Source organism: Notolepis coatsorum, assembly GCF_963971535.1.
Source record: "Notolepis coatsorum genome assembly, chromosome: 6".
NCBI classification, from domain to species: domain Eukaryota; kingdom Metazoa; phylum Chordata; class Actinopteri; order Aulopiformes; family Paralepididae; genus Notolepis; species Notolepis coatsorum.
Genome location: NC_140170.1, coordinates 155,075,870 through 155,089,940, shown reverse-complemented (window position 1 = coordinate 155,089,940; position 14,071 = coordinate 155,075,870). Strand labels below are relative to the sequence as shown.

The 14,071-nt window shown below is 41.7% G+C and overlaps 1 protein-coding gene across 3 annotated transcripts in view; it reads right to left on the bottom strand.

Moving 5' to 3' along the window:
* The window catches only part of bap1 (BRCA1 associated deubiquitinase 1), a 53,430-nt gene that overhangs the window by 19,328 nt on the left and 20,031 nt on the right, over positions 1–14,071 (bottom strand). For all 3 annotated transcript variants that reach the window (XM_084316010.1, XM_084316008.1, XM_084316009.1), the window contains exons 10-11: positions 6,795–6,936; positions 5,575–5,759 (exon numbers count right to left, since the gene is read on the bottom strand). In XM_084316010.1, coding sequence (XP_084172136.1) covers positions 5,575–5,759; positions 6,795–6,936 — 327 coding nt within the window. The remainder of the gene's footprint in view (positions 1–5,574; positions 5,760–6,794; positions 6,937–14,071) is intronic.

The window sequence follows — 14,071 nt, the reverse complement described above, 5'->3', positions numbered from 1 at the left end:
ATGACTCATGGACCCAAACACTCGAGACAACCTGGCTGTACCAAGAAATCTGCCGTTCAGAGTTGAAGGATGTCTATGTTTTTCAATGTGTATATAATGTAGGCCTGCCGCGATAAGCAATAAATCGATTAATTGCAGCGATAATTAAAATGAATGCAATGATTTTGACGGGCGCGATTAATTGCTATTTGCGCATTTGTTTTAATGAGGCGGAACCAGTACCCCTCGTCAGTCACTCTCTGTGTGGGGAGGCGGGCCGCTGGCTTTACTACAGAGCACAGCACGGGAGCTCCGTGGGGCAACGCCACATAGCTTAACTACATTTCTCAATAGTGTTGCTCCTTTTAACCAAGTAGCGTTATTTGTAGTGTAACGTTGGCTATTTTTAGACCCAAGTAGTTACTCGTTACTGCCCGGAGAAACTGGACTGCTAAATAAAGATGAAAGATCGAGCGTTGATGCTCATTCAATGCTAACAACATTAGCTAAATAGCTAACAAACGAAATACAACGTATAGCATAGCTACAACACAGAATAACGTTAATACAATTACATGCATCATTGTTTACAATGAACGGGTGGGGCTAGTCAAAGGACTGGACACGGGGACAAGTTAAACATGAATTAATTTATTATAACAGGTAGTTTCGAGTCATGCCTACGCACCACAGGGCTAATATTCTATTATATACGGATTTGACGCTTCCTCCTCATCGTTGATTGCCTGTAGTAGCTGCATCTAACGTTAGTAGCTAACGTTAAAACTAACCTAAAGTTAGTTGTTCACCAACAATCTCAACATTTGTTTTATCATTAGCTCAAAAACACAGAACCGGACGAGACAAGTTGTCCGCTCATAGGTTCTGCTAGGATAATCACAACAATACTTCCGGTCCGGTCGGTGGGCTTCAAAATAAAAGTCTAAAACACCGGAAAAGACGGAGCGGTGGGCTTCAAAATAAAAGTCTAAAACACCGGAAAATACGTTTATTTTGTACAGCGTTTTCCTCCACGAGTACTCGAGTACATCATGTGATCAATCGATCTGGATTATTTTTGCCCATCCCTAGTTTATCCTGTGCTGAAGTCTCCATTCCAATAGAGATAGTATATATTTTGGTCTTTATTTGATTAGTTTCACTGCCTTTTTATTTATTACGTTTCCAGTTTTTTCCTCACACTTTATTAACATTTTGTACATGGTACCGCGGCGCAAGGTACATTAATAATACATGTACATGTTAAAAGGATGACACAAAAAGCCAGACAGAGGGCTTGTTTCCAGTTTCAGTTTTTTTATAATAAACAATCAAACTGAGCATTTTTTTATTTAGGATATTTAAAATGTCTTCCAATGTTAAATAAAAGTTTATTGCACTTTGAAACGGTGTCCTTGCATTATTATGCTATTATCATTATATTAGTGAATTTTTTAAAGAAAATTGAGAACTTTTGGGAAATACATTTCTCCAAAAAATTATTCTCTAACCGGTCGCAATAATATCGCTTATCGCGATATTTTCGGGGGCAATTAATCGCCCAGCAAAATGTGTTATCGTGGCAGGCCTAATATAATGTATATATATCGGTGGGTGACAGCATTTACTCAGACGGATCTATAGATCTTAAAAGTAGCAGGCAGTCAGAGAGTGTGTGTCTCCAGTCGGACTGCAGATGAGGGCCTGTTATCAGCTGAGCTCTCAAGCCCAAAGATAACCAGCCAAGGTCATTGTCTACAGCAGCGCTGGCGTCACATAGCGGTGAAACCACAGAGGGGGGATAATATCAACATTGCCGTTGCTATAGTGATCTGGGTCAAATAGCTGTGGTCAAAGACAGCGCGTCACATAGTAACGAGGAGAGGGGGCGGGCCTGTTGTTAGGGGAAAGAAGGTATGATGCGAGTTTCTTCCGGGTAAGGTTAGATCTAGACACGAAGCTGACGCGAGCAGACGTGGATCAGAGACTTTCATCCTTCCCCACCCTCGCTGGGTGGGGGAAGGGAATATGATACATCATCATTAGCTTCGGCTAACAGGAAAATGGTGGTTGGCTACGACAAGGCCCTGAACCATCGGACTAATGAGAGAATGAGAGGAGAGACGGTGGAGACGAATAAATTAGGACTTTTCAAGGACAATACAGAAGGGGTTACATCTGATTACGAGGCTTTGTTTATGGAATAAACAACGTTTTTCCAAGAAAGGTATCACGTTGCCAGTGTCAAATTCTTATGATTACGGATTGCATATAAGGGGGATAACATCGCTGTACAGCCAGTATGAGAAGGTCGACTTCGGAGAGAGAGATAAACACAACGCAGAAACTACACGAACACAGAGGAAGAGGTGATACTGGCTGATTATGGTCGAAATCTAACAGAGTGGAGAGAGCTGCTGCAGTGCAGACAGAGTGGATGGTAATGTAATGTTAATTATTACTATTGATATGGAAGGATTATTACATTATGGCTAGCTGTTAAGAGTAGGGTTTAATGTCTTTGCATGGGACAGGTAAGAGTTGTCTAATAAGCTATTATAATGACCGCATCTCCCATCAACACGGTTAAATTAGCACAATAATTCCCGGGTTCTAAAACGTAAATAATTGCTCTGTTGAGCTCCTAAAAGTACTTGTAAAATTATTCAACAGCTTTATATGCACTTATATCATACCTGTCAGTTAAATGGTGAGTTTAACACAGAAGCAGTGAGCGGAGCTGCTATTGTGATCACATTACAACAGAACATTTCAAAGACCTTACAGACCTTGATGTATCCCTGATGTTTTTGTGAGTGTGAAGATTCTGAGCTTCATTCATAAACGGCAACGAAGTCCGAACCCTAAAGAAATGGCATTTGGGCCTCAGCCCCAAGTGACAGGAAAACGTAGTGTATGGTTACTTTTCAGGACGTGGATTTATACCAAAATGGCAATAAAAGGTGTGACTTCACTTACTCTACGCAACCAAAACAATCACGGAAGTGGTCAATTTAAACCTTTCAAGTCTTTTGTCTGTTCATCACAAGCAAGTTCGATGCTGCATGTTGCTACTGTTGACACTAATCATAATGCAATGTGACTTTTTATTTCCATGACAAGGGACGGGACAGAAACCTAACTTCCCTACTGCACAGTAGGTGAATTTAGACCTACTGGGTGAACCTACTGTAGGTCCTAAAAGCATAGTGTGTGGGTAGTAGGGTTAGTAGCTTCTGTCTGATTGTGTAGGTACTGAGGGTAGTAGGGTTAGTAACATTGTTGCTCAGCTGATAGAGTTGTGCCCTTCCTGATGGCTTGTCGTACAGAACATGTAAGTCGCTTTGGATAAAAGCGTCAGCTAAATGACTAAATGTAAATGTAGTAGCTTCTGTGTGTGTGAGTGAGAGTGAAAGTGAGAGTGCGAGTGCGAGTGTGAGAGAGAGAGAGAGAGAGAGAGAGAGAGAGAGAATGGATGACGTGTAAACAACAGTCATAAAAAAAGGTCATGAAACTGAAGCCACAGGAAGATCCACCTCTTCCTCTCGTTCCAACAGAGAATCTTCAATAGGCTATTAATCAGGGTGGGGGAATTAACACCAGCCACCGATACATTTACACTTTGGCAGGTAAACAACCAGGCTATTTTCCATTCTATAATTCTATTGGGCAGGTGGAACAGTAGAAGTGTCTGCTGGGAGGGAATTTATGAATAGACACTCTGCCACCGTGGATCAGACAGCAGCACACAGACAGACAGCAGCACACAGACAGACAGCAGCCTGCAGACAGACAGACAGCAGCACAGACAGACAGACAGCAGCACAGACAGACAGAAGCACACAGACAGACAGCAGCCTGCAGACAGACAGACAGACAGACAGCAGCACAGACAGACAGACAGCAGCACACAGACAGACAGACAGACAGAAGCACACAGACACAGACAGCAGCACAGACAGACAGACAGAAGCACAGACAGACAGCAGCCTGCAGACAGACAGACAGACAGAAGCCTGCAGACAGACAGCAGCACACAGACAGACAGACAGACAGCAGCACAGACAGACAGCACACAGACAGACAGACAGCACACAGACAGACAGCAGCACACAGACAGACAGCAGCACAGACAGCACACAGACAGACAGACAGCACACAGACAGACAGCAGCACACAGACAGACAGCAGCACACAGACAGACAGCAGCCTGCAGACAGACAGCAGCACACAGACAGACAGACAGCAGCCTGCAGACAGACAGACAGCAGCACACAGACAGACAGCAGCACACAGACAGACAGCAGCCTGCAGACAGACAGCAGCACACAGACAGACAGACAGCAGCCTGCAGACAGACAGACAGCAGCACACAGACAGACAGCAGCACAGACAGACAGCAGCAAACAGACAGACAGCAGCAGACAGACAGCACACAGACAGACAGCAGCACAGACAGACAGCAGCAGACAGACAGCACACAGACAGACAGCACACAGACAGACAGCACACAGACACAGACAGACAGCACACAGACACAGACAGCACACAGACAGACAGCAGCACACAGACAGACGGCACACAGACAGACAGACCGCACACAGACAGACAGCACACAGACAGACAGCACACAGACAGACAGACAGCACACAGACAGACAGACAGCACACAGACAGACAGACAGACAGCACAGACAGACAGACAGACAGACAGACTGCAGACAGACAGACAGCACACAGACAGACAGACAGCACACAGACAGACAGCAGCACACAAGCATAGCTGTGAGTATAGATGGGAGGTATAAAGGTATAAAGAGTATGATTCAATAATATCATGGATCCATTTTATTATTATATATATACAATACTAATAATAAAAAAGTTAGTGCCCCACTTCACCAAAAGGCAATGCTGATTTATTTTGCACATAATCTCACACACATCCAAAACAATTTAGCAAACATTCATTTAGTTTGACAGTTATTGAAAGTAAATGAGTTTGATATGACCACCAGTGATATCATTGGGGACATTGAATCCTTGTGTTGTGTTAATTACAGCTGGTGGTCATATTCAAACTCATTTACTTTCAATAACTGTCAAACTAAATGAATGTGTGCAAAACTGTTTGAGTTTTTGGATGCGTGTGAGATTATGTGCAAAATAAATCAGCATTGTTTTTTGGTGAAGTGCCCCTTTAATCAAAAAATAATTTCCTTGCAGCAGTATTAAAAACAGTTACAGAAAATAGACCATTTTGAATGAAACAGCACCATGACAATTGACCTCTCCCAAGCTCCGCCCGCTCGTAGCTTAACCGAGGAAGGCAGCGCTTGTCATAGGAGGGCCAGGAAAGAAATGTTTGTTTGACAGAAGAAAAAGCAGCAGTTCTGATTGGAGGGTCAAGAAAAGAGGGGGTGGAGCTTGGGATAGGTAAATTGTATTGCAAGATAAAGACATTTAAAAATGCAAAAATGTCATATCACAGTTTTTGTACTGAACATTTTTTAAATACCGCCAAACACTGTTCTACCTTCAAAACTAAGAAAAATATTATGTGATATTTTGGCCATGTCGCCCAGCACTAACTGACCTGCATGGGGGACTTGGCGTAGTTATGGTTATCCAGGAAGGCAGGCAAACGCTGGACGACGGGGTTGGGACTGGTGACCGGCTGGGAAGACCCCGCTGCTGGCGCTGCAGGTTTACCCATGGTTTTACTGCCACCCGAAGGGCTCGGAGCCGGCTGGGCTTGAACTCCCGAGTCATCCGCTGGGGCTGAAAGGAGAGAGTCCGTGCGTAAAAAAACGTTGAAAGATTTAAGAGGAAACTCGCACAGTACAATTTACAAGGTAAACTCGTGTCAGCGTTTCCTCTGCCTTCATTCAGCCGTGGTGGTGTTGTGTGGCTTGTATATTCTCAGACCACACGTTCTCTCTCTCTTACACACACACCCACACATTATATTAGAGCCCGACCAATACTGGATTTTTGGGGCCAATGCCGATATTTGGGAGTAAAGAAATTCTGATATCGATATATCGGCCAATATTCAAATTTTTTGCAGGGATCCATCAAACATTGTTATAAAAAGAGTTTTGACAAAGACATATACTGGATACGGGATATTTCACAGTTGAACTCATTTGACTGTGAATATATATATTATGTATATATTGTGTAGTTCTATTGAGCACATTTTCATTCAGTTTTCTTGAGGTGAGAAGTCAAGGTACCCCTCCCATCCTCCCATCAAATTTAAGATAGCTTGAAATAGCTCAACTTTGGAGCTAAATCTACCTCCTTTGCCAGTGAGCTAGCATGGCATGGCTGGTAGCTTCTCTAGTCTAACATACACAATATATCTGTGATAAACCCATATCGACCCATATGTCAATTGGCCTCTACATACATATATAAAATAGGAAACTAACTAAATGTATAATCCAGCTCTGTATAATCCAGCTAAATTTCCCACAAGAAGCACCAGCAATCATAGGCCCAGTGCTTAGAAGTGGTGCTTTAATCACAATCAAGTATCCAAATACAAGGTTTTTGTGCCACAACCAAACTTAGGAGCAACAGGGATGGACGTGGAGCAAATGCCAAGAATGACCCGCTACAACCAAACCTAGGAGCAACAGGGATGGACACCAACACCAAGAATGACCCGCTACAACCAAACCTAGGAGCAACAGCGATGGACACCAACACCAAGAATGACCCGTTGCCACCACGGCTACCAAACAATCACTGGTTGCACTGTGAAATTCAACAGGAACACCGTGTGGATGTTCTAGCTGACGTCAGTACCTGGAGGAGTCTGCCCTGCTCCCTGGGATGTCACTGGCTTCACGTGGGCTTCTTTCTTGACAGCAGGAGCTGCGTCGTCAGGAGAGGAAGAGTCCTGCTGCTTCTTGTCCTGGACCAGATCAGGCTGCGTGAGCCGGATCAGCTGGAGGACAGACGGCACGTCGTGAGTTCTCCCTCTTGTGACAGATACATGGGTAAAGGAAAACTACCACATCCTGTATGCTAGTTAAAGGCCCCGCTAGTAAGATTTCAACATCATCAATATTATCATTGTCGACGATAACACGACAAGTCTCTTGCTAGCCTCTACTTTGCTAATTACGCACCAAAGCTATGGGACACCGGCTTACCTATAAACTTTAGGGGGGCTAGCTCAATAAATATTTTCAAAAGTAAAAGCAAAAAATGTATCTCCTTCACAATTAGTATTTTAATACATTCTGCCACTTAAGACTCATTACATCCACACCGTCTATTTTACGCTCATTTTATTTTATGTCTTTTTTTACTGCATTCTATGTCTGCACTTTGCTCATTTGCTCATGCACTTTGGGCTGCAATTCTAAGTTCTAAGTTTCTTTATTAGTTGTCATACAAAAATACAGAGTACTTTTATATCAAATCAAATGCTTATTTCTGTTTTGCTCCAGAGATTGTGCTAGATAAAAATAGATAAGTATAATAAGTATAAAATAGAAGTCAAGTACGTAGACAAAAGTGTTCAATGTACATATATACAATATACAATGCAGAGTAGAAAAGTAACTGAGTTAGAATACAATATACAGTACAATGCAGAAATAGGATGAGGTACAATTTAGGTACAATTTACAGTAAGGTGTGATGAGGTATGAGTTGTAGTGCAAATTCTTTACCAATAAATATAAAGTGTGTTAGGTGTCTAAAGTGGGTAAAGTGGGTGCTGCAGTGAGTTGTTTGTTTAAAGTGTGCGTGTGGATGTGTGTGCTGTGAGTGTATTTGATGGTTTGTTACATAGTGTTATTGTCATTTAGCATCCTGATGGCCTGGGGATAGAAGCTTCTTCTGAGTCTCTCTGTGCTTGCCATGAGACTCCGGTATCACTTGCCTGACCGCAGCAGTTCAAAGAGGCAGTTGTTTGGGTGGCTGGAGTCTTTGATTATTCTCTTAGCCTTACCCATGCAGTGCTTGTTGTAAATGTCTTGGAGAGTGGGAAGCCCACCTCCAATTGTGCGTACGGCTGAACGGGCCACTCTCTGTAGTCTGCTACGGTCTTGTGCGGTGCTATTCCCAAACCAGGAGGTGATATTGCCAGTCAGGATGCTCTCTATTGTGCATGAGTAGAAGTTCTTAAGGATCTTCTGACTCACTTGGAACTTCCTTAGGCGCCTAAGGAAGTAGAGGCGTTGCCGTGCTTTCTTGATAACACTGTCAATGTGTGTGGTCCATGTCAAGTCCTCGGATATGTGGACTCCGAGGTACTTAAAACTGTTCACTCTCTCAACCGGTGCCCCGTCGATGCTGAGGGGGCTGTAGTCCCTGACCCCCGACCTCCTAAAGTCCACAATCATCTCTTTTGTTTTGCTGACGTTCAGGGAGAGGCTGTTCTCCTGACACCATCCCGCCAGAACCTTTACCTCTTCCAGGTAGGTAATTCTTGTATGAAAGGTGCTATATAAATAAAGTATATTATTATTATTATTACATTGTGCTAATATTGTGTGCAGTCAGGTCGGATCCACACGAGCTCTGCTGAATGGCATTACCGCACAAAGGAAGCTTTTCCAAACGAACTTGCTTTTTCAACAAAAACACCTTGACAGTTTAGAAGGGGCTGTTCACCGTCTCGTGGCTTCTTCAAAACAAACACCAGGTGGGAAGCTTCTGGGGCACAAACTACATTCTCTCAAACGTTCTCCTCGCGGGATGTTCTTGTGTTATAGACTGTGGCACAGTGAAGCATATTTACAAGGTCAGCAGTGTAGACCCACAGGTTAGCATGCCATTTTCATCAGATCTGGAGAGTTGGGTGGAGTCAGTGAATTCAGCTAGTCACAACAATGTCTCTGGGTGAGGGTTGTTGAGGTGGGATCTGCAGAGTTGGGATCTGCTTTTGTTAAAGGGCACCTATTGCAGTGGCGTCGCGTGGGTAAAATAACAGGGGAAGCCAAAAAAAAATTAAAAAAAAAATTTAATATTTTTATTAATATTTTTTTTTTTTTTTTTTTTTTTTAAGTCAAGCAGTCACCATGTACACTACAGTATGGCTCGGCGGCCAGTCAAACTTTCTTTTTATTTATTTAACAGATTGCAGAATGGGTACAATACAGTACGGCTCAATACACACAATTGTATAAGGGGATGCAGACCAGAGAAAGACGTTTGTCTTGTTTACATCAGGGTCATTAATACTGCTGGAGCATTGGTTAATTTTTGGTCCGATTTTTCCTTGCACGATTTTGCGCGCCGCGTGGGAGCAAATTCGAGACACATATTCGGTTGCAAAAAGGTGTCCCACAATCTCCTCTATGGCCGTGAATATTTTCACGCGGATCGGAATCACGGCGCGCCCGTGGGACACTTTTCCGTTTCGGCAAGTTTATTCCACGCTTTCTGTTTTCCTTTTCTAAGCATTTTAGGGGCTACATGTGAATGAGTAAAAGTTGCGGGACGCCCAGATGTTTCCACGATAGAAAGCTCGCGTGGATCCCATAATAGGCTCACTTAATACAGCGTTTTTAAAATCACGCAACATTTTCAGGGTCGCGAGCCGACCTTTTCCCCTCGTTTTCGATGATGGAAGTGATTTAGGAAAAGCTTCGGCACGCCGAGAGGTCCCCGTGGATTTAATCTTGCGAGGATCGGGGCAATATTCGGCCCGTGGGAACAGTTACGGGTTAATACAATGTTCAGAGTGCAGAGGGGAAAATATGCTGAGTGTTTTCCTCTCAGCCCCGTTTTAAACTTTTAGGGTGTGGCAGTCAGCTCGAATCTGATTGGCTAGGATCGGATTTGGACCTACCATCTGGACCTACCATCTGCCTCCTCTCCTGCTGCAGTGAGCATAGTGAGGCTGACAGTGTGTTAGAGGGAGTGAGAAGGAGAAGAGGGAGACATTTAAAAAAAAAATAATAATAATTATAACACAGATGCACAGATGAAAAAGAATGTAAACTATATTACATTTTTTTTTTTTTTTTTTTTCATATTTCATATTTGATATTAATTCATATTTTAATATTAGGGAGGCATGGCTTCCGTTGGCTTCCATAAGGATTCGCCACTGACCTATTGTGAAAATGGCCTTTTGAAATGTTAAATACTGTATGTGCATCTGCAACGTCTAGTCTGAAAGTTGGATCAGAACTTGCTTGTTACAGGCACAGAAGCTCATTGAGAACAGGAATAAAACGGATGCATAGAGGCTGCTAGAATGCATAGTCTCTTCAAATACATGTTTAGGGGACCTCAAATACTATTCAATTGTTGAAAATTACTAAAATATGTCCCCTGCCAGGGCTTGACATTAAGGCTTGTCCTATTGTCCGGGACAAGTAAAAAAAAAAATTTCGGACAAGCATAATACAATTGAACTTGTCCGACTGGACAAGTAAAAAGAAATATATATATATATTCCCCAAACGAATAGTAACGTTACTCCATCTGATCAGAAAGTGCCTGTCTCACAGTGTCACACTGGAAACTCTCAATCTCTGTACGTCAATATTACTTGTCCTGGTCAAACGGCGAGCATCTTCTGAGTGCTCGCTTAGTTGACACTGACAGTGGCACAAGACCCGTGAAAATATCAGAATGTTTAATAGAATGTTTAATAAAGGTTGATTGTTTTGTTGTTACCTGTTGATCTAATGTGCCTATTGTTAAAAGAAATTATTTCAAATAAAAATACAATTATTTATTTGAATTATTTATGGCAATAACAACTATACCGTAATAACTAGGGATGCCCCGATCGATCGGCCACCGATCGTTATCGGCCGATACTCAGTATAAATATGCAATCTGTGAATTCCGATAATTAGTCATATTCGCCGATAGCGGAAACCGATCAAGCGAAGCTCTCACTCGCTGTCTGTCTCAGACACACACGACCTGCAAACTGCCGCTGCTCCTCCTCCCTAGCCCCGCCCGCCCCCGTGTAGAGTTTGTAAACAAAGAGGTGCGGCTCCTCTGCTCGAGTCTGTAGTGCACTGCATTCGACCTGCGCTAACGTTAGCTACCTAGCTATCGTTACTGTTTAAACAAAATTACCCAGTCAACTATTCACGTTTAGTAGGCATTGTCTAACGGTATTTAGCCGGCTAGCTACCGATAGCTCCTGATATCAACAAATGATCCAGAAAGTCTAGTAGTTCATGTTCATACCCCAGTTAGCTTGCGTTAGCTGACGTTCGTTTACTGTTCAAAACGAAATGTCCCATTGAACTAAAGTTCTGTCTTAACGTCATCTAGCCGGCTAGCAGTAGCTACAGATAGCTCTTGATATCAATGTCTTATAACATTGATTTAATGCGTATTCGAGCTGAGGGCTTGCTGAATGTGAAATGACCAAAGCACTTAACGTTACCAATGGGGTCCCGCTGCAGCACCGGAGAATCCTTTTTGGAGCTGGGCTACTAGAGTACACACAGACAGTGGAGCTGTTTGCAGATAGTGAGCATTTTGACTTGTTGCGTGGTGGCGATGTCTCGCAGATAATACAAGTACAAGTCTAATTATATAATATATATATTTTATAAAAAAAAAAAAAAAACTTTTTATATAAAATAATTTTTAATTTCTTTTTAATCAAAAACAATCGGTATCGGATCGGTATCGGCCGATATGGCTCACGACGATCGGTGATCGGTATCGGTGGCAAAAAACGTGATCGGGGCATCCCTAGTAATAACAACTATAGGCGTAGACCAGGGTTTAACCCCTGGTCGCCAAGAGAGAGGGGAGATTAGAAAGATGAGCTGGTGCTGATGGGGAGTGAAGATGAGCTGGAGCACTCATCATAAAGTATTATACCCCACACACACAAATGCACACACACTGTGTTTAAGTTATTAAATCATAATAATTGTCCAAATCTCTTGTCGGTTTTATAAATTTTTTAATAGGCCTTTATTTTCACAAGTACATTTCGGACAAGTAAGTTTAGCTTTCGGACAAGTAAGTTTAGCTTTTGGACAAGTAAAATATCTGAGTGAAAAACCTGTTAAGCCTTAAGGTCCCCCTATAGGGGGACCCTGCTTTTCTTTATCATAAATCGATCAATAGAGACCGTATTAGATCCCCAATTATCATATCATGGGGTATCATTGGAAAGCCACACCCATTGGCTACAACCCTGTGCAAAGATTTTCGAGATCGCCAAATGATTGACGGAGCTAGAGCCCCGGGAGTCGGGGGTGGTAATGTGTACTTTTGCGTACTTTGGGGCACGCCTCACATATCGGCATGTAACTCGAGAACCGCTGAACGGATTTTGTCACCTGAAATCGACAGGCAACAAATAGGGCTTTAATTCTATCTATATATTGTATTAAAAGAAATGCACACCCAAGCTACTAGAGGTCGGCAAAGAATCGTCCACATGTGTGCCCTTGGATGTTAAGAGGTCAATGTTTTTAAATATTTTTTTTGTAGCCAAGAGTAAAGACCATAACCCTATCAAAAACAGTAGTCAAAGTGTATATTTTCATTTTTACCGATGTTTTATACGATTTATCGGAAATACAAATTTATCGGAAAATGCTAATTATCGTAAAAACAGCAAGAAATGACTAAATCCAGATTCAACCCTGCCATTGGAAAGAGGAGCATTTTCCCTATCCGATAGATGTATGATTTGGCCATAATAAGGTCAAGGTCAAGTTCAAGGTCAAATATGAATTTATAATTAAAGTAGATTATCATTCATTACTGTATCTACAAATCCTTCTGTTTAATCATCTTCCCGTGGTTCATTTGCTTAGATTTTTTGTACACATGATCTCAATAAGGTGGTGAATGAGCTCAGTGAGCATTTTCTCCTACTCGTATCAATTTTTGATCATCATCATCAAAATTCATAAATCATAATTAATTTATTCATTACAATTGAATAATTACTAGTAACAGACACAATATTTCTGACACTGGAAATACATACCCCCAGGTCCCTAGATGTTCCTAGATACCAAGAACATGCAAATTGACCGTGGAGCAATCTTCCATTTACTTAGGCATGTACCTTTAGGCGAAAACGGTCTATAGATTAACAGGTTAATGTCAAGCCCTGCCTGCACTGCACTTGTATTATCCCAGAGGTGAAACTTGTCTTCTACATTTGACCCATCCTAACTATTTAACCTGTTCCACCCGTGGTGAAAATCCGCCTAAAATATATACCTAGGTAAATGGAATATTGCTCCACTTCTACAAGGTCCATTTGCATATTCTTGGTATCTAGGTACATCTATGGACCTCAGGGAATGTATTCACAGTGTCAGAAATATTGTGTCTATTACTATGCTTGCTTAAATTGTGATGAAACAAAAAGGAGAATATGAATTATGATTTTTCTTTGCATCTTTGACAGTGAATAACACCATGCTAATAATGACCAAACATAAAAAACTGCCACTGATCTCGTTCAGTACCTTCTTGAGATCATGTGTACAAAAAATCTAAGGAAATTAATAAAGGGAAGATGATTAAACAGAAGGTTCTGTAGATACAGTACTGAATTCTCCCATCCGGACCAATGCAATTTGAAATATTATTATAGAATATAGAATAGGAGGCTTATAAATTACCTTATTATAGCCAATTCGCACATTTATATATATATATATATACATATATTATCTTTCAAATACCCGAGTTCAATTTGGATTTAGTATCACCAGGCGTGCATAAGAACAGATAATGATATCTACTGTAATTTACTGTACCTTTTTATTTTCACCACAGTGCAACCATTTTTTTTTACTAATTTCAGATCTAATTGTTGCTACATGCTAACAATAGGGAGGAGAAACTAACTGTGTTTCAATATTTGTCAAAAATGTTACCTTTTGTGGCTTATTATCCCAAATAATAACAGTTATTGATATAATTAATTCAGAACGCTGAACTTTGAACCCCCACAGAATCTGCCAGGAAGTGTAGTTCGGAAGAATTCCAACGCTGATCGGCAGCTATAGATGCCCTCCACAAAATGGCCACAAAAAGACTACAATTCCCATGGTTCAAAATGTCCAAAATGGTCGCCGTCTCGCAATAGACTTCAGTAAATCGAAAACTTA